Source organism: Phyllosticta citribraziliensis, assembly GCF_038025025.1.
Source record: "Phyllosticta citribraziliensis strain CPC 17464 chromosome Unknown J3D65scaffold_8, whole genome shotgun sequence".
In the NCBI taxonomy this organism is placed as follows: Eukaryota; Fungi; Ascomycota; class Dothideomycetes; order Botryosphaeriales; family Phyllostictaceae; genus Phyllosticta; species Phyllosticta citribraziliensis.
In genome coordinates this window covers 1553473-1577674 of record NW_027117345.1, presented here as the reverse complement: position 1 = coordinate 1577674, position 24202 = coordinate 1553473, and the positions used below count along the sequence as shown (strand labels likewise).

General features: G+C 56.3%; 7 protein-coding genes across 7 annotated transcripts; 5 read left to right on the top strand and 2 right to left on the bottom strand.

The window, feature by feature from the left end:
• Positions 1-56: 56 nt before the first annotated feature.
• J3D65DRAFT_445269 (uncharacterized protein) lies at positions 57-1644 on the bottom strand. The gene is made up of 3 exons (XM_066796291.1): positions 1330-1644; positions 549-1272; positions 57-488 (listed from the first exon to the last, which is right to left on the bottom strand). The coding sequence occupies exons 1-3, from the start codon at positions 1417-1419 to the stop codon at positions 370-372; spliced, it is 933 nt and encodes a 310-aa protein (XP_066653953.1). The 5' UTR covers positions 1420-1644; the 3' UTR covers positions 57-369.
• A 2903-nt stretch (positions 1645-4547) lies between these two features.
• J3D65DRAFT_445295 (Cupredoxin) lies at positions 4548-7114 on the top strand. Its single transcript, XM_066796292.1, has 3 exons — positions 4548-5281; positions 5359-6751; positions 6824-7114. The coding sequence occupies exons 1-3, from the start codon at positions 5015-5017 to the stop codon at positions 7069-7071; spliced, it is 1908 nt and encodes a 635-aa protein (XP_066653952.1). The 5' UTR covers positions 4548-5014; the 3' UTR covers positions 7072-7114.
• Positions 7115-9331: 2217 nt separating this feature from the next.
• On the top strand, positions 9332-10261 carry J3D65DRAFT_556188 (uncharacterized protein; the record flags this gene model as incomplete). Its single annotated transcript, XM_066797259.1, has 1 exon — positions 9332-10261. The coding sequence occupies one exon, from the start codon at positions 9332-9334 to the stop codon at positions 10259-10261; it is 930 nt and encodes a 309-aa protein (XP_066653951.1).
• A 1597-nt stretch (positions 10262-11858) lies between these two features.
• J3D65DRAFT_445327 (uncharacterized protein) lies at positions 11859-12815 on the bottom strand. The gene has a single exon (XM_066796293.1). The coding sequence runs from the start codon at positions 12495-12497 to the stop codon at positions 11979-11981; it is 519 nt and encodes a 172-aa protein (XP_066653950.1). The 5' UTR covers positions 12498-12815; the 3' UTR covers positions 11859-11978.
• Positions 12816-13972: 1157 nt separating this feature from the next.
• Positions 13973-19645, top strand: J3D65DRAFT_445030 (uncharacterized protein). The gene is made up of 2 exons (XM_066796289.1): positions 13973-17029; positions 17085-19645. The coding sequence occupies exons 1-2, from the start codon at positions 14092-14094 to the stop codon at positions 19490-19492; spliced, it is 5346 nt and encodes a 1781-aa protein (XP_066653949.1). The 5' UTR covers positions 13973-14091; the 3' UTR covers positions 19493-19645.
• Positions 19646-20369: 724 nt separating this feature from the next.
• On the top strand, positions 20370-21517 carry J3D65DRAFT_630501 (transthyretin domain protein). The gene has a single exon (XM_066800839.1). The coding sequence runs from the start codon at positions 20564-20566 to the stop codon at positions 21212-21214; it is 651 nt and encodes a 216-aa protein (XP_066653948.1). The 5' UTR covers positions 20370-20563; the 3' UTR covers positions 21215-21517.
• Positions 21518-22552: 1035 nt separating this feature from the next.
• On the top strand, positions 22553-24156 carry J3D65DRAFT_555488 (putative bZIP transcription factor; the record flags this gene model as incomplete). Its single annotated transcript, XM_066797231.1, has 2 exons — positions 22553-23775; positions 23823-24156. 2 exons carry the CDS (start codon positions 22553-22555, stop codon positions 24154-24156), a joined length of 1557 nt encoding a protein of 518 aa, XP_066653947.1.
• Between the last annotated feature and the right edge of the window lie 46 nt (positions 24157-24202).

Below are 24202 nucleotides of genomic sequence, written 5' to 3'. Positions count from 1 at the left end.
GCAGAGATGGGAGTTATCGCGGTTAGTCCTGCACGAACCCCGCCTATCAACGTGTGTGGGTGGGATGGTGCTTTTTGACTTGGCTTGCAGGCGCAAGAAAAACACGGCGGCGGTGGAGGTGTAACGTCCAGGCCTGGTCAGCCGCGCCAGGCGACGAACTCCTGCTGACCACACGGATCCGCTGGCGTCGACGTCATGGCTTCCGGCTTTCCCGAAAAGGGGAACCCAATTTATGTGCGCGACACGAGCTGGACTTTTCATACTGTTCGACGGAAACGACACGGTAATTTCGAAAAGCAATCAGTGCTTGTCGCAAAAAAGCAGATTTCCTCCGCGGACAACAAAGCGATGCGTATCTCCACACCTCGTCTAGCATACTTGGAGAGACTGTTGCCCCAGCGATTCCGAATCCTTCGACTCCTGGTCAGGAGTCCGCTGCTCGGCTTGATGCTGGTCAAACACCATGTCCAGGACGCGATTCTGGTAGACTTTTGCGCTTGTCAGTCAGACGAATACTCCAACTCCATCCATCTTTGATCAGCACTCACATGCAACACCATTCTCTTTGTCCGGATTTAGGATGCCTTCGGCGTAAATGCCCTTCTCCAGATTCTCCTGCGCTTTCTCACACAGCTCAAAGTCCTCCAGCGCCACCTGCCGGACGAACTTGTAGTATTCCTCAAACTTGTCTCCCGACTCCATGTGGTAATAGTCAAACTCCATGCGCGTGACTCCGACCTTGTCCGTTGGACACACGCGAAAGCTGGACATGCCACCTCCGTACACATTCAAGGTGCAATTGGGGAAGAAGTACAGGAACAGGCCGTCGTCGGGCTTTTTGGGGTCAGCAATGTGCTGCGAGAAGTTTTTGAAATTCTTGACCGAGTAAAAAGTTGGCGGGTAGTAAACTGAGAAGGACGGATGCGTGTACTGGCAGTGGAGGCATTCCTGATAGCCGTCGACCATCGTCTTCCAGTTGAATCGTCCTTCGTACTTGATGCTGCGGCGATGCGGGAGCGCCGTGAAGTCGACCCGGCCAACTAGGTGTAGCAGGTCCGGAAAGAATTCTTCAAAACTCGGCGCCTGTTCTGATATGGTCGCGAAGAGAAGTCCTGTCGGCGTGGTGTGACTTCGCGCCTCTCGGCCTGTGTTTTTGTCGACGACCTTTAGCGCGCCGTCGTCGTCCTTGGTGACAAGAAGTGGTATTTGTGCAACTTCGTACTCGACGCTGTCCTCGTGGAATCTCGTAACGGGCCCAAGGAGATACCATGACTTTTGGAGGCGTCAGCTTGAAGCAATTGGACACTCGGTCTAGGGACATGGCGCTACCTTGAAAAAAACCGCCCTGCGTTCAAGTCCGTACAATTCCTGATTGGTGTACCACGAGGCGGGGAGGGTCCTTGCGAGTTCGCTGTCCATGGTGAATAGTCCGCATTCGAGTCTGAAAATCGCACAACAAGTCGTGATAATTCCATCCACATCACTAAATAGCTTCGCGCTCAGTGCGAGTCAAACTGGACGACAGCATGTGCTGGCTTCCAATGCCTAAATCAGTAAGCATTTCCCCCTCGCATAAAGTGATAACATGCAGCTGTAGCGTCGATTTAGCAGCACGTCAAGCCTATCAACAGCGACGTCACCTCTTCCACGAAACAGCACGTGGGCGCTAGATAGCACACCAAAGCAAGGTCGCACTTGTCCAATCAGAAGAACGTAGCTCTGCAGGCATAGTGGCAAGGATTAGTACTTTTCTCCTGGGGTGCGAATGAAGCGGGGCTACGGGCCGTCCGACTAGACCCATGCGAGTGCGGGTTCGACAAGCGTCAAGACTCAAGTGAGCGGGTTGCTTCGGAGGAAATTGAGCGGGTGGTTTTCCAAGTGTCATCCAATCATGATGTGCGCTTGAAGAAAGCACGCGAATGCGAGTACTCGGAACGAGAAATTGCGCCAAATGTACACTTGACTTACAGCTAAGCGGCAGGACCACAAATACCTTGGTCATTAAAGTGTTTCTCAGGGGCCCTCCAGCTGGCCTTCAGAACTAAAGCCGGTACCTTACGTTGGATAAAGTTCAAATTAGCTGCTGAACAGGTGATTTTGCGTTGGTCGGGCAATACTTCCAATGGAACGGAACCACCTAGATGGGTATAACTCAATTGCTGCACAGTCTACGAGGATGCGATTTTGAGACTGTGTATGAACTGCACTTGGTTTGGCGGAACGAACGGTTCCGAATGTTCGTTGGCTTCTTCGCCCCTTGGTCCTCGAAAACCAGACGGCAGAGGTCGTCGGTCACCACAAGCGCCGCCGGCCTTGTATACTGTCATCTCGGCATGAACGAATCACGTCTGCTCCATTTTGGAAGGTGGGGATGGCGCGGTCAACGTCCTGATGCAAGCAGCGCGCCAGACATGAAATCGCACGTCTCACACCTTCCTGTTTGGCTGTCGGAGCCATGTAGTGTCTACTCATGTAGCAACTCCTTTGAATACAACGAACCACAGCCTTTTCGCGTGTGAAAGTCAAGAAATCTTCCTAAGGGCGCGCCGTACTCTTGTTCACCGCATGGTCAGAATTTAGCAGAAAAGCAAACCAAGCAACCGTGATGGCATGGGCAGACAGACTCTCCTGTGGCGAACGACAGCGCAATCGGAAGCCCAACTCAAGGTAGTGAAAACTGGTGTCCACGGCCGCGCGGATGTTCTTGGCAATAAGTCGGTTGACGAGGACGAGTCCTTAATGTCCGTGGGGAAGAACCGTTGCGCAGTATTCTTGGCTTCTGTTGTGGGCAAAACCGTCAGCGGTGCAAGTGAGACGGTATGATGTGAACGCAAGGGAGTCGTCGTCGTCCTCTTGCTGTATCTTCAGGTCTTACTTTTCCACGCCACAAATTTCGTTGAAATTGATAACCAAGTGGTGATACAATCTTAGCAGAGGGTGACAAAGCAGTGGCAAAGTCTGCGAGGTGAGCTGACGCCATGAGGATCAAGTCGTGCTCAAGTATTGCCATGTCAACCGGACTTGTTTGATCCGCAAAAGGTCCGTGGAGAAGGCGGCCGATTTATCCGGAGTTATCATCCACTACTGTGGAGAGAACCCAATCTGAAAACCGGGGAACGGCGACCCGATTTGCTTTGCTTTCGCAGTCAACATACTTTGCGGGGTAGAAGTCTTGACATAACAACACTCCAGAAAAGCCAACTACCGGACCGGTTTTCTAATCAGCTTCATCCGCTGTGGAGGACTGCTTCATGAGTGGCAGAAGCTTTTGCATGGAGCACAATTCGTCGGGAGGCTGCGCTAGAAAGCCTGTAGAACCGTCTCGGAGCCGAGACTTATGACCTGGCACAGTCGATCGGGCTGCGCTCGTAAACATTGGTCTTCCGATCCTCGCATTCGTACATCAACCAACAGGACTGACGGCTTTGTCGTGCCGAGTATCAAGGCCAAGAAACAGAGCCTCACCACCTGAGCGAATGTACCCATCATCGGGCCGCAGCAGCTATCGCAGAAAACTCCAAGACTTGGCAAATGCATGTAATCGTCTGGAATTTGGCAAGATTTCCATGTTTGGAGTCGCGCTAGGAGGTGTAGATCTCGGCATGCCGTCCACCAGGCAGCGCCGCCACGGCTGTCACAGCTGTCGTGATCGCAGACCTTGAGCAATCCGAGAAGAAGTAGGAGTGGCGCAATCCCCGCGCTCGGGCTCTGGGGTAAAAGGCTTCGGCTGTATGCTTAGCGATATGTTTAATGCAGCTCGGCCGACGTGGCCGAGTGAAGACCAGCTGTCGAAACAACAGCAGATGACCTTTTCAGGCAAGATCAAAAGCCGACGGCGAAGCCACTCGCACTCGCGATCCGGGTAGACGATTTCTCCACATAACCTTGACGTGGTGACAGGAGGGTAGCGTGACGTTCAGGCCACGAACAAGCAAAAAGTGCAAAGGCCGACAGGCGGCTGGTTTGTGCGACTTGGAAGTCGGACGGGTGTTGTTTTGTGTCAGTCGGCGGATACACCGAGGAGTTCTTGATGGATCGGTATGATGCTGTCGAAGCAACACTTGGTAGGACAGCAGCTGTAGGGATGTACGCTCGTCGGGAAAAAGCGAGAAGCTGCCCAACCGGATCTGGCAGTTCTGGGGCCGACGCTGTGCTTCGAGAGCGCCGTGCCGAAACACTTCAGCGCCTGCGCATCAAAAACCCAAGGCTGAGACGCATGTCAGTTTTAATTGCAACGTTCTCAGGTCGAATGCTGGGGTAACTTCTTGTGCATGTCTTCCTCCGCTCGTCTGCAAGATCGTGTTCCGAAAGCGTGCCACAGCAATGTCGAATACCTTGGACTTAGCCCTGTACGTAGGTGTACAACCTCGCGCAGCATATCGCAGCTCTCCCACCTCAGGATCTACGACAGGAAGGACCTTGTAAAAATGTTCTCCGGAAAATTCGACGCACGCAGGTTCCGATGTTAGTGCAAGGGGGAGCGAAACATGGAAAGACGGTCGAACACGAAGCGCCCGCGCGAGAAGTGCCCTGAACGAAACGGCAATTAAGTTTAAGCTATCCCGAAAGCTGTTCAGAGTGCGGCTCACTTACCCAGCTCCTCCGCAAAAACCCTCGGCACTTTCAAATTGGCTTTAGGCATGTTGTGTTGCGTGCGAGGATATCCCAAGACCTTTATCCCGCTCTCTACCCCAGTACAGCTGTCAGACTGGCACACTGCATCTTCCGTTGCCGTCTTGTGGGAAGATTTGACTAGTCAGAGTGTTCGCGTACACGAGGCACCAACGCCTTTTTGCATGCATTATGCACCAATGGCGCGCAGCTTCGCCTCGTCCATGTACATCCAGGTCTCGTTGCGGTCAGGCGCGTACCCGCCGCCGTATTTGAATCAATCGAACTCCGCCGGAACATTCCAGCGTCGGCGTCTGCTGGACCATGTGCTCATAATCACCTCAATATCCCTCTTACCTTTGCGTCAGTCGCTTTGCCAGGCCTGTTGTCCCAAGGTCGGAAAATGGATTGGTTGTCTCTTTTCTTCCTGTCCTGGCTTGGGGCCTGGGGTGCCTGGGCATTTCAAGATCCACACATTGTTGTCCACGACGACAGCTTTGTTCCCGATGCCGTCCTGCGGGTTACCGAACAAGAGATCTCCATCGGCTGCACCAAACGAAAATCGGCAGTTGCCAATGGCACGGTTCCTGGCCCAGCCCTTCGCTTCAAATCCGGGAGTGTCGTGTGGGTCAGGGTCTACAATGACATGCCCGACCATAATTTGACCATGGTTAGTATTGCTCTAAACACACGTGCTCTTGCGCGGTCCATTTGCGGCTGTACCTGAAGATTGACATTGGGGTGCAGCATTGGCACGGCTTGACCATGGCTGTTGCCCCGTGGGCTGACGGTTCGCCAAGAGCTAGTCAGTTCGAGATTGGGGCCTTGTTCTATTTCGACTATGAGATCAACTTGATTGATATCGGACCTGGGACTTACTTTTACCATTCGCACGTCGACTTCCAAGCATTGACGGTTTTTGGGCCGCTCATCATTGAACAAAAACCTGGCATCCCACCTCCGTACGACTATGACGATGAGAAGATTGTCATGTTCAGCGATCTTTACGAGAAGATCGACGAGGACATTAAGAAACAGTTGACCCAAAAGCCTTTCAAGTGGACTGGAGAGACTGGCGCACTTCTGATAAACGGTCACGGGTTTGCCAACTACACGCATACGAATAAGGATGAATCTTGCTCGGTTCCAGTTTTCGACATGGAAGCAGGAAAGACGTACCGTTTTAGATGGATTGGCGCGACCGCGCTCTCTTTTGCTTCCGTTGGAATCGAAGAGCACAACCTTACCTTGATCGAGGCAGATGGCGACTGGCTGAAAGCCATTGAAGTTCCCTTCATTCAAATCGCATCCGGCCAGCGTTACTCCACGCTCGTGAAGGGACTTTCTTGCGACCAGATCAGAGCCTTGGACCGAACGCAGTTTTACATGCAAGCCGAGACTCGCGATCGTCCGACCTCGTTCACCTCCTATGCCATACTTGATTATGGCACCAGCTGTGATTTCAACGCCACGAAGCACATCGACAACTTGGAACCTCCCCCGACCCCTCCCATCCACCTTCCTCCGACAGTCCAGGGCTGGCTTGATTACGACCTGCAAAATTTGACTCCGGAACCAGACTTTCCGACCGCGGAGGAGGTGACCCGGACTGTTTATGTCAACATCTTTCAACTGACGACGGACTTTAAAACCAAAGACGAGCATGTGACGTGGCTGCAAAACGGTGTCCCCTGGGTCGAAGAATCAGTCCGCATCCCCTACCTGGTGGCTCTTTATCTAAATGGAAGCGAATTCTTGCCAAACTACGATGTTGCAATTGCCAACGGTGGCGTGGACCCCAACGCCAAAGCCTGGCCTTTCAAGATTGGAGAGGTGATCGAGTTCATCTTCGAAAACACTGGATCCACGCAAGGGGGGGCAGACGTCCATCCGATTCACATCCACGGCAAGCACTGCTTCTACATCGGCAGTGGAAAGGGCGAATACAACCGGACGGAAAATGAGCTGAAACTGGCCGCAGCCGGACACACGCCTGTGGTTCGAGACTCGAGCATGCTCTATCGATACTCGTCCAAGGAAAAGACCGGGGTCAAGCACTCCTGGATGGGTTGGCGACATCGGGTTACGCAAGCCGGAGTGTTCATGATGCATTGCCACATCCTGCAACACATGTTGATGGGTAAGTCTTCAAACCTACCGCGTCCTGGTCATCAATCGCACCTGCGAATTGAAATCCTCTAACCAAGCACAGGCATGCAACAAGTGTTGGTATACGGCGACTCCACCGACCTGCTCAAGTACCCACTTCCGTTGGTCGAAGGCTACCTCCAGTTCGGCGGCCCGGTGTATGGTACCAAAGGGCATCCACCGGCCATCGTCCACTTCTTTGATGCCGAAGACGATCAGCCAGATGGCCAAGTGGTCGTTACGCCGCAAGGAGATCCAATCGAGCCTGAGGGGGATCCATACAAATCCGGGAACTACCGAATGGCCTCTTAGACGAAGATGACGAAAGCCTGTTGTTTAATCCACTTGTACATGCCAAACCTATAGTCTAATCTGCAGCATAGTCAGGAGTATCTCTTTCAAATACCCTGCCTGTTATTAGGTGAAAAAATGGATGCGATGAGCCGAACATTCCTGTACAAAACGCACCGGTTTCCGAGTCCAGCCGATCCGGAATGGACTTGAAAACTATAAGCCCATTTCCAGCTGGATGGCTTCCGATCTGTCTCAAGGAAGAAACACATCGGCTGCTCGTGCTCGGTAGCGTCCGGCCGCCGGCAGCGCGTCTCGGCAATCGGCCGAAGGTCCTTGGCCAGCTCAACAGGTGATCTAAGTTTATGGACAGACCAGTGATGAACGATGGAGACGCGATGTCTTCCAAGTCTTGGTCAGCAAATGGGTCAATCACACTTGAAGAAACCCAAGCTGAGAAGCACTGCAGATGCCTGTGCTCTTCGGAACCATTGATGTCGAGACACGTACGTCAGTGACACAACGAGTTCGGAACATGCGCGCGGCATGCTCAACGGCGAGATTTACATCGGGTTCAATGCAAAGGCCATGCACATCCAATCGAAATTTGGCTAGGATCCCAGCGATCAGGAACCGGAGAAAAGCTTCGACGTCATATGCAATGTATGCAAAGCCAAGCTGTTCAATTGCTGGCGCCGCAACGGCTGCTCCTTGTTTGTGGAAAACATATTTGTGATGTTGAAAGCGCCGGCACAAGGCCAAATGTCAATGCTATGGGCAAACCCACATCATGATAAATTGAACGGTGCGGATGAATGGCCCGAGTTGGTGTAGTGCGGCAAGCGAAATGAAGGAACATTGTCGCAGGGCGAGGTCGATAGGTAGTGAGGGACTGAAGCAAAGGGACGGCTGCCCTATGGGGCGACTGAAACCTCGAGGTCGGGGCCTAATCCCAGCTGCGACGTGCATGGGTTAGATTATGTAAAAGTGATATGACGGCATCCTATCAGCTAAATTCTAAGCTTTGGACAACAGGAAATGGCCAGGGGCGAGCCAAGCCAGGAAGCTGAGATTTTTGCGTTTGAAGCTGGGGCGATTGCGCAAGTCGTGATGAGCTTGCCCACGGCAGCTTGGAGTGACGAGAAGCGCTCGCAAAGCCGCAGAAGAAGTCGAAAGGCGGGCGGTGTTGGTCGTGTGGCTGTGTGGACCCTTTCAGCAGCGGGAGGTTGGTGCTTGGACAAGGCACATCCAAGGTCGCAGATTGGGATGGCCAGGACAAGCCAAGCTGGCGGCTTCATCACGGAAGCTTGTGGGATTGACGAGGACATTTACCCCGGAGTGGACAGGCCCGGGGGAGGCTGGAAATGGCGGTCCAAGCGTGAGGTCGACGGCGGAGGACGAGGCCCAAGGCACTGCGGTGGAGAGGTTGCTGACATGCAGAGGGTCCGAAACGACGGGCAGAAGCATTCGTCAGCTGGTGGTGGACGGATTGTGTTGAGAGAGAGGCGGCGGTGGCTTGTCGTGTCGCCGTCAGGCCCAAAGCAAAGCAGAGGCGACCTGAGGTTGTGTTGGGCTGAAGACTGAGTTTTGGAGTGGGGATCCAAGACGGGACCCTGGAGAAAGGCCCGCCTCGTCACCATCACGAGGGCCTGCACATGACGCTTCTGTTCAAAGTCCCTCCACCCAGCGGAAGCTTGCCGAACACCATCTCCTCTCCGCCCCATCTGCAGACCATCCACTCCACTCCACTTCCACCACCGTCCGACCCATCCCATCGCCGACCACCTCGTTCCATCGGCCTCTGCCATGATCCCGCCCTAGCTCGCGACTACTGCTGTTCTCTCTCCCTCTGCTCTGAAACACTCTGCTCGACAAACCAAAACCACCGTTCGCCGCGAAACCTGCGCCCATCCAACCTCCGCTCTGGGCCTCGTCCTCCTTGCTCAGTCGTCCCTAAATAGCTCCTCCACGCTGTCCCCGCCCGCCTCCATCCACGCCCGTCGCAATGAGCGCACTGCAAGAGCCTCCCAAAGTCATGCCGGCCGTTCCAAGCCCACGCAATTCCTCCGTTCCGCTGCTGGCTGACCGCCGCGCCACCGAAGACAGCACAAGCGACGAGACCGCTTCGACACCAAAGTCAGGTGGCAAGCGACGCTTCTTCGGACTCGGACGCAAGAAGGATGGCGACAAGGACAAAGACAAGTCTACTGCACCAGATAACCTCGCGGCCGAGTCGCGGGGTCCTGCTGCCAACACCACCATCGTACCATCCACAGCGCCCATGCTTCCCCCAGTCACGAGCATTCGGCCCATCTCGCCGATAAGCGCTCCTACTGTCGATTCAAGACCAGCCTTGGTTAGCACTCCGCAAAGCAGCCCTCGCGTCTACGCTTCGTCCGCCGCCTCGCCAAGCAGGGGACTGCGTTCCTCTTCGCCCCGTCTCCATTCGCCTGCTTCGTCTCAGATCTTTGAGCGCAACGTCCAGGAAGGTCACCCGGGAGAGCTGTCGCCAGCAATTCCTGCTCATATTCAAACCGAGGACCATATCCCGCCTGTGCTCGAAGCATCTGCACAGGCCATAACCGACGACCACCTGACGCCCGACGAAGTCGAAATTGTCATGCATGCCGCCCACCAGCCAGCCGCTTCCAACATTGGCAACAGTTCGGCATCTGTCGAGGCCGTGTCCTCGCCAACCATTGACGAAGTAGCCTCCAAGTCCGAAACCGACGACGGCCAAGAAGCCGCATCCAACTACGGCTCCTTCGACAAAGACGACGTGCGCCGCCTAAGCTTTATTTCTTTTGCCGACGTGGTCCAAGCCGAACACGCGGAAACCAGCCGTGATTCCATTCACCACATGTCGCTGTCAACCACGGCAAACCGCTCGCCGTCGCCCACTCGGTCACCCGTGCGCAGTCCTGCTTCCTCACGCGGAGTCGGGACCAGTCCGCCAACTAGCGGCGCACCAAGTATGAAAGGCATGGATGTAGCAATGGCTGCGCGCGTGCCTGGTGCTCCAGCTAGTCCGACCTTGTCCCAGGGTGCTTATAGCCCTCCATTGAGCGGCAGCGAAATCATGGTTGAAACGATGCGCCAGGCCCTTAGAAAGACAGGCAGCGGGGATCTGAGCGGGGCTAGGACCCAGAGCCAGCCGATGAGCGCTGTGAGCGCCGAGGCGGACGGCGCTGACCGACCGCCATTCCAGTGAGACGATCACACTACGTGTCGCAGCTACTGCCGTGCACCAAGGCGCGGATTGAGCGACGTAAACCGGGTATTGTTGACGATGGTCACGTGTACTGGCCGAACGCAGACGAGATGTTGGTTGAAGGTAGTCAGCCGGGGAGCCGCCGTGTGAGGAGAAGGGTCGCTGATCTGCTGGCGAGCAGAATTGTGGTGCTGGAGCAATGAACGCTGCGAGACTCATGTCGGGTCTCTTTCACGTCCCAATGTTGACACTGGTTGAGGTTCGCCTGCCGGATGGGTCAACTGAGAGACGACCACGTGGAATACTTCTTCTTTGGCGGACTTTGACGCCTGGCTCTGCCGTTGATTTTCTTTGTCTTTCTTCACTTTTGGTTCCCTTTCTCAATATCACGTTGCCCGGGTTCTTGTTTCAATTCTTGAGCAATGGTTCGTTTCAGGCGCACGTCGGCGTGGTTCACGACCAGGCAGATTCCCCCGTGCGGTAATGGAACTTACGTTTGGATGGTTGGTTGATTCGCTTCTCTCTGGTGGTTTTTTTTTTTTTTTTTTTTCTCTTCCCCTTTCTTGGTCTACGGCGTTTCTTTATCAGTCTGATTCTCACCTTTCTCCCAATTGTTTCGACTTTCATAGCAGGTTCAAAGAGAGGTCGTGGAGAGTACAGCCGTGTCCTGGTTCTCTCTGGCGGTGCAGTGGGATCCAAGAGGAATGGCTACTTGCTAAAGTCATCCGCAGCGATGATTGACTTGACATCTCCCTAGATCCGGCGCAGCGCTGAATATACCCTTGTTCTAGACATCCACAGTGCCAGCGCTGTAAGGTCGCTGAGACGCGCACACTGGTGGTAGCAGGACTGGACGATGTCTACGCAAGGCGCCAGCAGCTACCTCGCCACCTCGCCTCGGCGGACGCCGGGGGACAGGTGACGGGGCACATGGCACAACCAGAAGTAGCAGTATTTTTCCCATTTTCGTACAAGGCAGCACAGTTACTAGGACCGTAATGGCACAGGACTTCTTTTCGCGCGCCTTTATTCGGCATTGTCTTCCATCTCACAGTTCGTTTCTAGTCTTCAGGGGCAAATGCTCGTGCATGTGCTGCAGTCTGCTGCATGCATGGCACTGCGTCAGGATGCAGATGGCTGAACCGGCATCCATATTCGGACCTTGTTAGGCCGCAATGTGGTAGCATCGTAGCCGACAGGACTTGCCCTTTTGACACCAATGACCTAGACTGCGTTTGGCATGTCCTGCCACGGCCCTGCTCGACTCTGCCTTTGCCACCCTTCCAATGACCCCTTTCCAAACCAGGGGACCACTGTCTCCACGCATTGCAAATCTCGACGGTCAGATGCGCAGAAGAACGAACGCTCCAGAAGCCTTACCCTATCGTATAGTACCCCACGCGCACGCGCACGATGTTACTAAACAACGCCTTGGTTGGCCGCGGGTATTTGGCAAGCCGAGTACCCAGACAAGGTAGGTCGACCAGCCCCCTGTTTGGTTCAGCAGCACAACACGCGCTCAGCTAGCACTCAGGGGACAACCAGGTCGGGGGGGTCAAGGCGGCGGTTTCGCTGTCCGTCAACCATATCCAAGCATGCTCCATCCACAACATGTATTCGTTGTCAGGCTTGTCAGGCACGCGCGAGGAAATAGAAACAAAAGCCAGCCGCAAGATGGGATGGGCCTACTTTGACGTAGCCCGGGGACTGCCGTCAGCTAGAACTGCGCCTCATGGCCACTTTTTTTTTTATACCCTGGCTGGCTGCGCACATACATACGATACGTCAGGCTACTGATCGTACGTGGCTGTCTGTACGGTTCTGTACCTGCGTGCTTGGCGTCAGTTCCGCCGCGGCTGGATCTTGTTTTTTTCTTTTTTCCCTTTCTTTTTTTCTTTTTTTTTCCTTTTTCGGTTCGTTTGCTTTCTTTGCCCGCAGCGGTACCGCGTCTCAAGCAAACGCGATATCTCCCGCTCAGCCTTTCAGCCTTCAGCCTTCTCTCAGCCCAACCCGTCGTCCGCGTGGGCGCCAGGCTCTGCCAAGCCGCACCTGCAGCGGCACGCCCGGGGGGTGGGACGGGAGGAGAACGGAATAATGGGAGACGGACGGAGCGGGATTGCGAGTGTGCCGAGAGTGCGTGGACGGGAGCAGGGTAGATTACAAGGTAGACAAGCACTAGTCGAGATGTACACAGGGAACGAGCGAGACGCCAGGGAAAATTCAGTCTTTGAGACATGACCAAGGAGCCATTATAGCCTGACTGATTGTGGTCTTGTTGTTGTTTGTTGTCCGTTTGGTCTCAACCAGAAAGCCACGTTGCAGGGAGAGGGGAAGAGGCACTGAACATGTCTTTCAGCAAAGGGCAAGGAGAAGTGGAGGACGAGGGCGAGGACGAGCAGCACGCGGGACCGCGCGCCAGCCCGCTCGCCCGCCGCCGACCGTCTGGCCGACGACAGCTCGGCGGTACGGCGGGCACGGTACAAAGCAGCGGATCCACGGCGTCTGTGTGCTGGTGGAGAGGTCCGGGACAGTGTTTGGGCGTGGGGGCCAAGATGGGAAGGGGGAGGTTTGAAGGGGGTAAAGAGGATACATGTGGCGCGGAGCGGTTGCTTGGACGATGGACATGGATGGGACGGGGAATGCGTGCGAGGGAATAATGTCAGGACAGGTCGTGGTGGACAAGAAGGGCGGCTGTCGTGGCGTCCCGTCTGGATTCAGGCACACAAGGGACGGGTAAGGTAGCTGCGGTACGGTAGGTACCTGACGGCCGGGCTGGCACTGGCACTGGGCCATCCCGCTGCATCTTGGCTGGCCAGAGAGTCGCGGCAGCAGCGGCAGAAAGAACAAGCTGATAGCTCGTGGCGAGTCTCAGCTTTGTGCAACGGACAAGGAGCTGTCGCTTTGTCCACTGCGATAGAGGTGCAGTACCTACATGTACGTACTGTGTACTGCAAAGGCCGGACCCCAAGACGCGGGCGCGCGCGCGGGAATGTCATGGATTGATTGAATGTGTGTGTGCATGCTGCAGCGGCACGTCAGCGCGTGTCCAGTATCTAGTAGTTACCATACATCAACAAGAGCAGAGCGTCAAAGGACCAAAGGACCAAAGGACCAAAGGATCCAGTGTCTTGGATTCGAGGACTCGGCGCTCTCGTCTCCCAGACCAGACGCAGACGTCGATGCGCGCTCACCGCACGCTTGGGTGCAGTGGTTAGCTTTGCTCCCTCTCTCCGGTCGTCTTGCTGCGCTGCCCCCTGCTCCACTCCAGCAAGCCGATCCAGGGCCGACGACCACGACCACGACCACGACCACGACGTCCATCTCCTTGTCGTCCTCCCTTTGTGCCCTCTCCAAACGCCAGCTAGGCGTCCTTCGCCCGCTGCCGTCGTCTGCCATTCTCGCCCGAACTTCCCTCCTAGGCCAAGGCACACGCACCGCCGCACCCCGCCAACCGCCCGCCCACCGCACCGCAGCTGTCGTCCCGAATGTCTCCCTGACCCAGTCGCAACTGAACATCCAGCCAGCCGGCCGTCTCATACAGCGCGCTGCAGCATCCAATGCCGGTGCTGCTCGCCGCTCAATCCGGACCTGACCAGCATTGTCCTTCTTTCATCGCTGTTCCTCTCGCTTGGCCTTCGCACTGCAGCCGACACTCCATCTTCGTCACGCCTTCACAACCGCTGGTTACACGCGCCGTGCAGCTAGCTCGCTGGCCGTGGTGCTGAGACGCAGAGACGCTCGCATTCAGGGAACTCTTCTCTCGCCCCTCATCGCGCGCGCACCCTTGGTCGGATAATATACGGCCGTCGACGACCAGCTAGTGCCGCATCATGGACGCTGCCCGGCCCTCGCGGCGCAACAGGTCGTCCAACTCCGTCCCAGACCACCTCCCGCCTTACGACCAGGATGACCCTTCGCAGCCCACGACAACCACAACCTCCACCGTCGCTCGTCTCTGTGCCTCCACAATCCGCCCCGTCACTCCAGACTCAAATCCCGACCCCTCGCATCTGCGCCGTCCGTTGCACGCGACCACCGATTCCAACGCCACCGCCTTCGACGGTTCCAATCCTTCGCCTGGAACCTCCCCAAAGACCCTCTCCAACCACCAAGACCCCTCGAAGCGCCGCGGCATCGTGACAAGAACCGCATCCAACGATGGCGAGTACGCCATGAGGACTTCACGGGAAACTCCTAACCGCCCGAGGACTCGCACTCTCGAGGAGCGGCCGTCGCGAGATAGATCGCCCGCCTCGCTCTTCGCCAAAAGCCGCCATCGCATCGGCTCCGTCCACTCGACGGGCACGGGCTCCAGCTCCTTTCCCGGCCTCGAAGACACTGTTCACTCCATCGGCCACCCTTCGATATCTCCTCCCTCCGTTACGACGTCGTCCCGAACAAACTCGGCTGGCTCCAGGGCGCGCCTGACCAAAGCCCCTCCGCGAGCGCAGTCTCCCGTCCCACACCACTCCCCAGCCCAACCAGACTCATGGGTTTCCCCAGTGCCAGCCTCCGATGCCAAAAAGATTCTGAAGTTGATGCGCTCAACATGTGGGCGCATGAAGGGCATGTTGGCTTTCAGGCGGGGCGAGGCGAGCCCGTGGGCACTCTCATACTGCTACATCAACGAGGAGACGGGAAGTCTGGTTTATGAACCAAAGAATGACCACTCGTACCACAGAACATTAATACCAGACTTGCGGGGTTGTCGGGTAAAGACCGCCTACGATGCCGAATCCTACACCGCCTACGTCGATGTCACACTACACAATTCCAATATGGAGGTACACCTCCGACCTCCGACGCAGGAAGAATACGACTCTTGGTTCGCCGCGCTGCTCTGCTGGCAACCAATCCGCCCAAAGGGAATACAAAACAAAATGGCAAAGCCGCAACAGGCCCTCTCCTCTTCATCGAGCCGATCCGGATCCGACAATAGGAGGCACTCCGAAATTTCTTTGTTGAAAGAGGCGCCGATAATTAAGGTTGGAAAAATGATCTACTGGGACACCAACGTCTCGTACGCGAACGCGGGAAGTCCAAAACCGGTGCCTCAACAGCCCGTACAAGCAACTGTCCCCGCGAGGCCCGCGCCCGTTACTCGCTTGCAGAGCTTCGGAGCGCGCAGATGGCGGCGAGTATCTTGCACTCTCCGAGAAAATGGAGAGCTGAAGCTGTATTCTGACACGGATGTCACCCTTGTCTCGGTTGTGCAGCTGTCGCAGCTCTCACGATGCGCCGTGCAACGCCTCGACCCTTCAGTCCTTGACACGGACTTTTGCATCGCAATCTATCCACAATACACCGCCGGCTCGGCATCATTGTCCCTTCTCCGCCCCATCTTCCTCTCTCTCGACTCACGCGTCCAGTACGAGGTCTGGATCGTACTTTTGCGCGCCTTTACGATACCCCAACTGTATGGTCCAAAGCAACCATCCATCAGCCTCCCAGAAGATCTTGCCACCGACTCACCGAAGAGAGACTTGGCGCAAAATTCTCTTGACATGTTCCGCATGGAGAGATCTCTCAGCGTCAAGATCATTGAGGCCAGATTACCCCCACCACTTTCCCCGAAGCTCAATGAGGGCCGCGCTATGCATGCTCAACGACCGTCATCCGGCAGCAAAGAACACCACCGAGGATACTATGTCGAGATTCTGTTGGACGGCGAAACGCGCGCAAGAACGATGCTCAAGGACGCTACTGATCCGTTTTGGAGAGAAGAGTTTGACTTTGGGGATCTTCCGGCTGTCCTCTCGACCGCGAGCTTGCTACTCAAGAAGAGACCGTCGACACCTCCCAACGCGGGCGCAAAGCCCGCTGTCCAAGCCAAGGACGCGTTCGCAGTGCCAGATGGTTCCGGTGGTTACACCAGCATTTCATTCGACCAGACCTGCGGCAAGGTGGACATTTACCTTGATGACATGGACTCCGGACAAGAGGTGGAAAAGTGGTGGCCCATGTTAAACATGTACGGAAACTCTGTTGGTGAGCTGCTGGTGCGCGTCAAGTCGGACGAGGGCGTCATTCTCATGGCACGAGACTACCAGCCCATGTCAGAATTGCTGCATCGCTTCTCCAACGGCCTGACTGGTCAAATTGCACAAATGATTCCCGGCGAGCTCAAACGCCTGAGCGAGTGTTTGCTCAACATTTTCCAGGTCTCGGGCCAGGCCAGTGAGTGGATCATGGCCCTGGTCGAGGAAGAGATCGACGGGACTCTGAAAGAAACATCAGTCAGCCGCCTCCGTTTCAGCAGACGCATGGGCTCGGGCGAGGGTGGTGAAACGACATACAGCAACGCCGGGGACCGCGAGCTCGTCGTCCGAGACATGGGCAACAATGCCAAGCTCGAAGCAAACCTGCTCTTTCGTGGAAACACGCTGCTGACCAAGGCCCTCGACTTTCACATGAAGCGCTTGGGCAAAGAATACTTGGAGGAGACTCTCGGTGAGAAGCTACAAGAAATCGCAGACCGCGATCCCGAGTGCGAGGTCGACCCCAACCGCGTGCAGCACCAGCACGAGATTGATAGGAATTGGAAGCGTCTTATCCAGGTAACGGAAGATCTCTGGCGAGCCATCTACACCAGCGTGCACAGATGCCCGCCGGAGCTCCGGTTGATCTTTCGGCATATACGCGCCTGTGCAGAGGATAGATATGGCGATTTCTTGCGGACGGTCACATACAGTTCTGTCAGCGGTTTCCTGTTCCTTCGGTTCTTCTGCCCTGCTGTCTTGAATCCCAAGCTATTTGGGCTCTTGAAAGGTATGCCCCTTTTGAAACATCGTTTTGCTTTTGGCGCAACTGACTTGTCCGACAGACCACCCCAAGATACGCGCGCGCCGTACCCTGACCTTGGTTGCCAAGTCGTTACAGGGGCTCGCGAACATGTCGACGCTGGGAGCCAAAGAGCACTGGATGGAACCCATGAACGCCTTCCTCAACAACCACCGCCAGGAATTCAAGGATTTCATCGACAACGTTTGCGCTATATCTCCAAATACCTCACTCCAAACTCCAATCCCTCCGTCGTACAGTACCCCACTCGCCATCCTCCAAAGGTTACCACCTACGAGCCGCGAGGGCTTCCCAAGTTTGCCGTACCTTATTGATCATGCTCGAAACTTTGCTGAGCTGGTGCAACTGTGGCTAGACCATGCGGGAGACCTCGCCGAAAATCTGGCACAGGAAGATGGCGATCTAGGCAAATTTCACAACATTTGCGTCACGTTGAATGCGCGGACGCGGGACTGCTTGGAGCGGGCAGAGCGTGCGGAGAGGCCGAGCAGCAACCTGAGTGTCAAGTGGGAAGAGCTTGTGGAACAGCTCGAGGCCAACGCCTCTGACGATCGGGGTTCTGAATCTGCTGGCCCGGGTCCGCAAGACACGCCACTGGTTCCCAAGGCAGGCAGCCTGAGACGGAAGCATCGCGACACCGAGTCCAGTGCGGGCGCATCGCAAATTGCTCAGTCTCCGGGCCCATTATCTCCCACCACCACGATCGGCACGTTGCCTATACAAGGTGGATCAATGTCGCCAATGTTTCCAATTCAGGGAGCCAATCCTTCGTGGCCGAGGGATCCGTGGGACTACAATGAACGAGACGCCGTCCGGATGTCAGACTCCACCACAGCTGGCACATTAGGCAGCGTACGCAGTATGTCCCAAATCGTGGCCAATCACCGAGCTATCGCATCGTCGCCAGCCAGGTCGGCTGGTTCTGCCAACACGCCTCAATCATCCAGTCGCTACGCTCCGAGTTCGACCGAGACCGGCCTTGCGAGTGGTGCTGGCAGTGTCAAAGACAGTATAGAGGAGACTAGCGACGAAGATGAAGAGGACGACGACGGTCAAGAGTCCAGTGTTGCAGAATTCCCTGAGCAGACACCCCCGCGTTCAGCGCATGGGACAGACGCGGGTGGCTCTGAACCACTTCCTCTACACCACAGCCAGTCACACAGTGCTTTCCAGATGTACCAGCATCCGAGTTCGCAACTTCATCAGCCTCCACAAGCGGCCGGAATCGGCCCAGGAGGGATGGCTGGTGGCGGTTTCAGCTCTCCTGGCAGCGTCTACGCCGCCAGCCCACAAAGCATGTACAGCGCTCCGGGCAGTGGCAATCGCTGGGCTCCGCATCAGACATCAAGCCACGCGATACACCACGCTCTGCACATGGGACTGCAAAGTCTGAATCATAGTCTTCAAAACGACCCAAGTCAAGGGGGAGTGCCTCCCACAGGACCCCCTTCTTCCTCTCACACCCAGCCATCCTATCGCCCTCTTCCTCACGTAGCAACCCAGCTCCCTATGCATAGTAGTGCATCTTCTCCTGGCGGTGCCTTTGACGACGGGGCCTCGGATGGTGAAGCTACGACGGCGCTGCCTCCGCTGAGCCACTCCGTCGCCAGCTCAGGCGGCATGGCAGGCACTGGGTCGAACACAGCAAACCACAGCAGCCACAGTGCGTCGCTGCCGTCACGACCCAAGGCTGTCTCTGCCCCTATGGCCGCCGGCACCATCGGCGGGCCTCCGTACGGTGCCAGCAACAGTAGCCCGAGCTCCAACTCAGGATTCGTGCCAGTTCCAGGTGCTGCTGTTCACCAAACGGAGCGCAACTACGCCGAAGTATTTGATTCGCTTCACAGTAGCCACGGACATGGTTCGAGTACGAGCCAAAGCCACCACTCGCACTCGCATTCGCACCACTACCACCGCGATCGCAGCGAACGAGGTGAGCGCGAGGGTAGCCGAGGCTTGCGTGGGCTCGTACCGTTTTCAAAAAAGAAGAAGGACAAAGACAAGAGCCACAAGGACAAGGACAAGGACAAGGACCCAGATCAGCGCGACGCCGACCGCGAAGCCCGCGAGGAGGAGCGGCGGCGACACAAGGAGGAAAAGCGCGAGCGTCGCAAAGAGCGCGAGCGCCTTGAAAAGCTGGACAAGCAGCTCATCAAGGAACGAGACCGAGCAGCAGCGGCGGGTGCAGGGCCAACGGGAGCGGTTGGCTTCGTCGGAGGCGCTCCCGCCGGCGCAGGTGTCGGGGGAAGCGGTGCCGCCGCCGTGGCCGCCGCTACGACCAGTGCGGCCGGCATGGTTGTCGGTGGAGGAGGCAGTAATTCGGGAGGAGGCAGAGACCGCGGCAGAAGTCATGCACAACACCCACAGCACCAAGGGGGAGACGGAGGGCGAGGCGGTTTGTTGGGGCCATGGGGAGAGAGGGATGAATAAGGCCCAGACAGCAGCGAAATGGGTTGAAGCGTTGTTGCATGGCATGGGACGGGACGTGATAGGGCAACGGGAATGATCTGGGTCAATGACTGATTGATCGAACCGTCTCATTGTGTTTTTCTTTCCATCTCTTATCATTATCCCCTCCTCTTGTTGATCCGACTGATTGATGAAATGAGAAAGTACTGGATTTTCATCTGTTTTCTTGTCTCCTCCCTCTTACCTCCTTGGTCTTAACTGTCTTTCTGGTCTCTTTCTGGTCGTCTTTCTCTCCACTTGGTCATTGGCTGGACTGGCTGGACTGACATGAACTGTCCATCGGCTTTGGTTACCTTGTGTTATGGTCAACCAATGGAACTGGGGCGTCGGAATGAGCTTTTGCGATTAATGGCGAAGGTTTGTCGGAAAATCGAGGGAGGGCTTTTCTTCTTCGCTGGTCATTGCGTGGGCGTGCTGCGTTTGATCTTTCGCTTCCTTCCTTTTTGGCCGTTGTGGTTTGCGGTCTTTTGGTGTAATGCTGGGCATGCGAGAAGAAGAGGTAAACGGCGGCAGACACTTTTCAACGGAGTAGAGGAAAACATGTACACCCCTTTCCTTCCTCTACATTTTGGCTGTCTTTGTGCTTAGCCTTGGTGGTTAATTCTTTTCGTCTTGCTTTTCGTGAGACTACTGCTGGTCGGGTTAGGAGTTGGAGTTGGAGTACTACAGTCTTTGCATCTAGAAGCACCCAAACCTTTTTGCGCTCTGCCGCGTCTATTTTTTCTGCTGATGATTATTGACGTCGGAACAAGATTGAATGACTCGAATGGTTCATGCGAACGCGAAGCATTGGCGGCTAGATCCATGGTCGGGAAGATGCAGGGACGGCGGGGGCCGCCCGACCGACTGACGGCAGGCCCACCCGAGTGTCAACGTCGAGCCGTCGGTCTACGTGTGCCTTGCAAGACATAGCCCTCTCATATCTACATACGCCTTTTCCAAACTGCTTTGCTTGCTCTGCCTTTTCCTCATTCTCGCGCACAGTGACCGTTTTGACGGAGCGTTGGAGATAAATCGCAACGACGGCCCTCGATGCCGAAGCCCAAGCCCGAAACCATCAACCGCGCCCTCGCCATCGCTGCTCACCTCGCCGACGCCAAAACGCAGCAGCAAGAAACCATCGTCTCCGCCGCCAACAGCAAAAGCAATACCAGCAGCACGCCACCAGCTGTCAACCGCCACAACAACAAGTTCAACGCCGACAGAATCGCCATGGCGCAATCGCAAGCGCGATCGCATCAACGTCCTCCAATTACCTGCCACGTTCTCGACACTACGACAGGACGCCCGGCGGCTGGACTGCCTGTCACGCTGTCGCTGCTCTCGCCATCGAGCAAGTCGCTACAGCTGTCGGCCACGACAAACGGCGACGGGCGTGTGGCGGCGTGGACGACAGCAGACGGCGCCGGCGCCTCGTCTGCCACGACTACGTCACTGGAGACGCTGTTTGGGCGCGGCAACAACAGCGAGGGCACAAGCACACAACAACAGCATCAGCAAGAGGCAGTAGACGAGCTGGTTTTTGCGCTGCGGTTCGAGACTCGCGCGTACTGGGAATCGAGGGGCGTCGCGGCCTTCTTCCCGGAGGTCGAAGTTAGGTTTGTGGTTAGGGCAAGGGATGAGCATTACCACGTGCCGTTACTTTTGGGGCCTTTCAACTACACTACGTACCGGGGCAGTTGAGGTAGGGACAAAGTCAAGGAGGGAGGAGAGAGGGTCTGTCAGAGGCGGATGGGGGCGGAGAAAAGGCTGTTAGTGGATCAGGGGTGATTTGACAGGCGTGACGGTTGTGATGGTATTCTCGCAATAGGGCGGGACGCAGGGGAGCTGGTGAGGAATGCCATTTTCTTTGGTGTCGCAAAGGGCGCCCCGGCGTCGCAGTCGCAGGGATGGTGGCGGGCTTGTCACGTGTGCGTCCGTGTGTCATCAGACGGGAGCTGGATAAAAATGCCTTCGGGTCTGCCTCTACGTCACCCATTTCATCATCACCGCCAGACTCGCTGCAGACGACGCCCGCATTGGGATCGAGCAGGCATTGGCACTCTTTTTTGCTGCCCATCAGCCTCATTTCGTACCATCTGCCTTCGACCGCCGCCGCCCGAGTCACACGTCGCGCGCGACCCGAACGCGCCCTGTAAAAGAGCCTGCCAGCGTGAGTGTGCACCCTTCGTCGCCCGCGCCATCAGGGGATTCCGATTGCGTCACGCCCTGCCCACCCCCGAGTCTTGATGACTTTTTTTTTCTCCCTCGCGACCACCACAACACCGCCATCCCCGTCGCAAGCCTGCTTCTGTGGCACCGCGCGCTCTTCGTGAGGAGTTCGGCCGCTGGTCTGCCAGCGCCGTGGCCGCACGAAGCTTGCTTGGCCGGTCGGTGGCGAAAAAGATAGCCCATCACACAACCGCCCTCCCTGCGACCGCGACCACCACAACCTCCCCCGATGCTCGAGTGTGCTGCCGCCGCTGCTGCTGTTGACTGACCTTGCTCTGCGACAATAGACAAAGAACTGGCAAAGTATTCATCCGTTGCGCACATCTTCTACTCCTGTTGCGCCTCGCTGTCGCCGGAAGCAGTTGGTTTGGGGACGCGACCAAGTTGGCTGCGAGCGACCGACCGACCTGAAGTACACCGACCCGGCCTCCACCGCACCATACGTCATCCATCTACCACCAGCTGGCCAAGACACCACACACCTACCTAGTTGCCAACATTCAACCCGCCCCCTCCACCATGTCCTCTGCTCAGGAATCCAACCAAGACACTACTTCTGTGAAAGGCGATGGTGAGTGAATAACGTCGTCGCTCGCCCACTGTGTGCGCGCCCTGGTGGCCGCCCCGTGCCGCATGCATTTCCCTGCCTTCACTGTACCTGCGCATACCATGGATGTCGCGCTGACGCGCAATAGAAAGCCAAAAGCCCGACAACGATTCCCGCCAGCCGTCACCACCCAGAATAGGTACGTCATCGGGCCAAGTCTCACTCGCGCCTCTCCTCAACATCGTCCCCATTTTCTAACACGCATGCCAGAGGCTCCTTCCGACGCTGCTGCCGACGCAAAGACATCCGTCGCTCCCGGCGCATCATCCACGACGACTGCACCTCTAGCACCACCTCCAAAGCCCGGACAAAACACGTCTGGTGACGGACCAGATTACTTCAGCGGTCCTCACGGGGGAAACCATTTCAATCTGGAACCCAACCCATTTGAACAATCCTTCGGCAACCCCTCTGCAGAAACTCCCGGCAAGAGTCTGCTGCCACCCGTTGCCAGTCTGACTTCGCCATCGTCCTTGTTACCAGGTGGTACCCCCGGTTGGCCCAACTCTTTGCGCTCAGGACCGTTGAGTCCTGCCATGTTGGCTGGTCCTACCGGTGGCGGTGACTACTTTGGTGAGCCCTGGAAGGGTGGTTTTCCTACCCCTAACGAGTCCTCTTTGCGCACAGGCTTGACGCCGGGTGGTGGTGGTTCCATGTTCCCTGCCCCCAGCCCAAACTCGCAGGCACTTTTCAACTCTTTGCAGGCTGGTGGCGCAACCCCAAGCACTAGCGAATTCTACCGCACTGCGTTCAAGATGAGCAACGGTTTCCAGGGCGCTAATCCCCCGACGTCCCAGCCGACAGAACAGACTTCTCAACCCGAAAGCACTGACAAGCAGCCTCCCCCATTCACTTCACAGCCTCCTCAGCAACAACCTCCTCAACCCACGCAACAGCAAGATCCGTTTGGTCAGCACGATGCAAACGTGGTTACATCGTTACTTGGCCTGAGTAGGGCCGACGCCCAGCAGAACAACCCCAACTCTAACAACCAATTCAACATGTCTGGACCACCACCAGTCAGCGCTGCCATGGCGCAGATGCCGAATAACTTGAATTCTCAAGATCAGGAGCAAGGTCGCCCGAAGCGTGGCACCAAGAACTCCATCACCAGCATATCTGGCTCGGCCGACACGGGCGACTTCTCCGACGACGCTCACAGTGAGGATGCTAAGCCCTCCAAGAGTCGGTCGAAGAAGAACACCAACGGCAAGGGTCAGGCCGCCGGCAACAGAAGAAAGGCCGAAGACGGCGCTGTTAAACAGCCGGCGTCTAAAAAGCTCAAAAACAACGGACCCCCATCCTTCGAAAACGATTCTGAGGAGGAAGAGGACTCCAAGAACGACAGTGGCGACGGAGCCAGGGGCAAGGACGGCAAGAAAATGACCGACGAGGAGAAGAGGCGCAACTTTTTGGAACGCAACAGGTAAGTCTGAGTTCATAATGATCGCATCATTCACTGACGCTTGCCAGGGTCGCTGCCTTGAAGTGTCGCCAGAGGAAGAAGCAGTGGCTTGCCAACCTCCAGGCCAAGGTCGAGCTCTTCAGCACGGAGAACGACGCCTTGTCGGCGCAAATTACGCAGCTGCGTGAAGAAATCGTCAACCTGAAGACGATGCTCCTGGCGCACAAGGACTGCCCCGTCTCGCAAGCACAGGGGATAAGCGGCATGGCCATGTCCAACTTCATCGGGGATGTCCAGCAACACGCACATCCGTACGGCATGGGCATGCCACCCAACGGCGTTCCGCCCATGGGCATGTCGATGGCGCAGCAACCTCAGCCCAACCAAATGCGGCGGGGATGAGATGGGCGTGAAAAGCATGCATACGCAAAAGCGAGACGCTGCCATC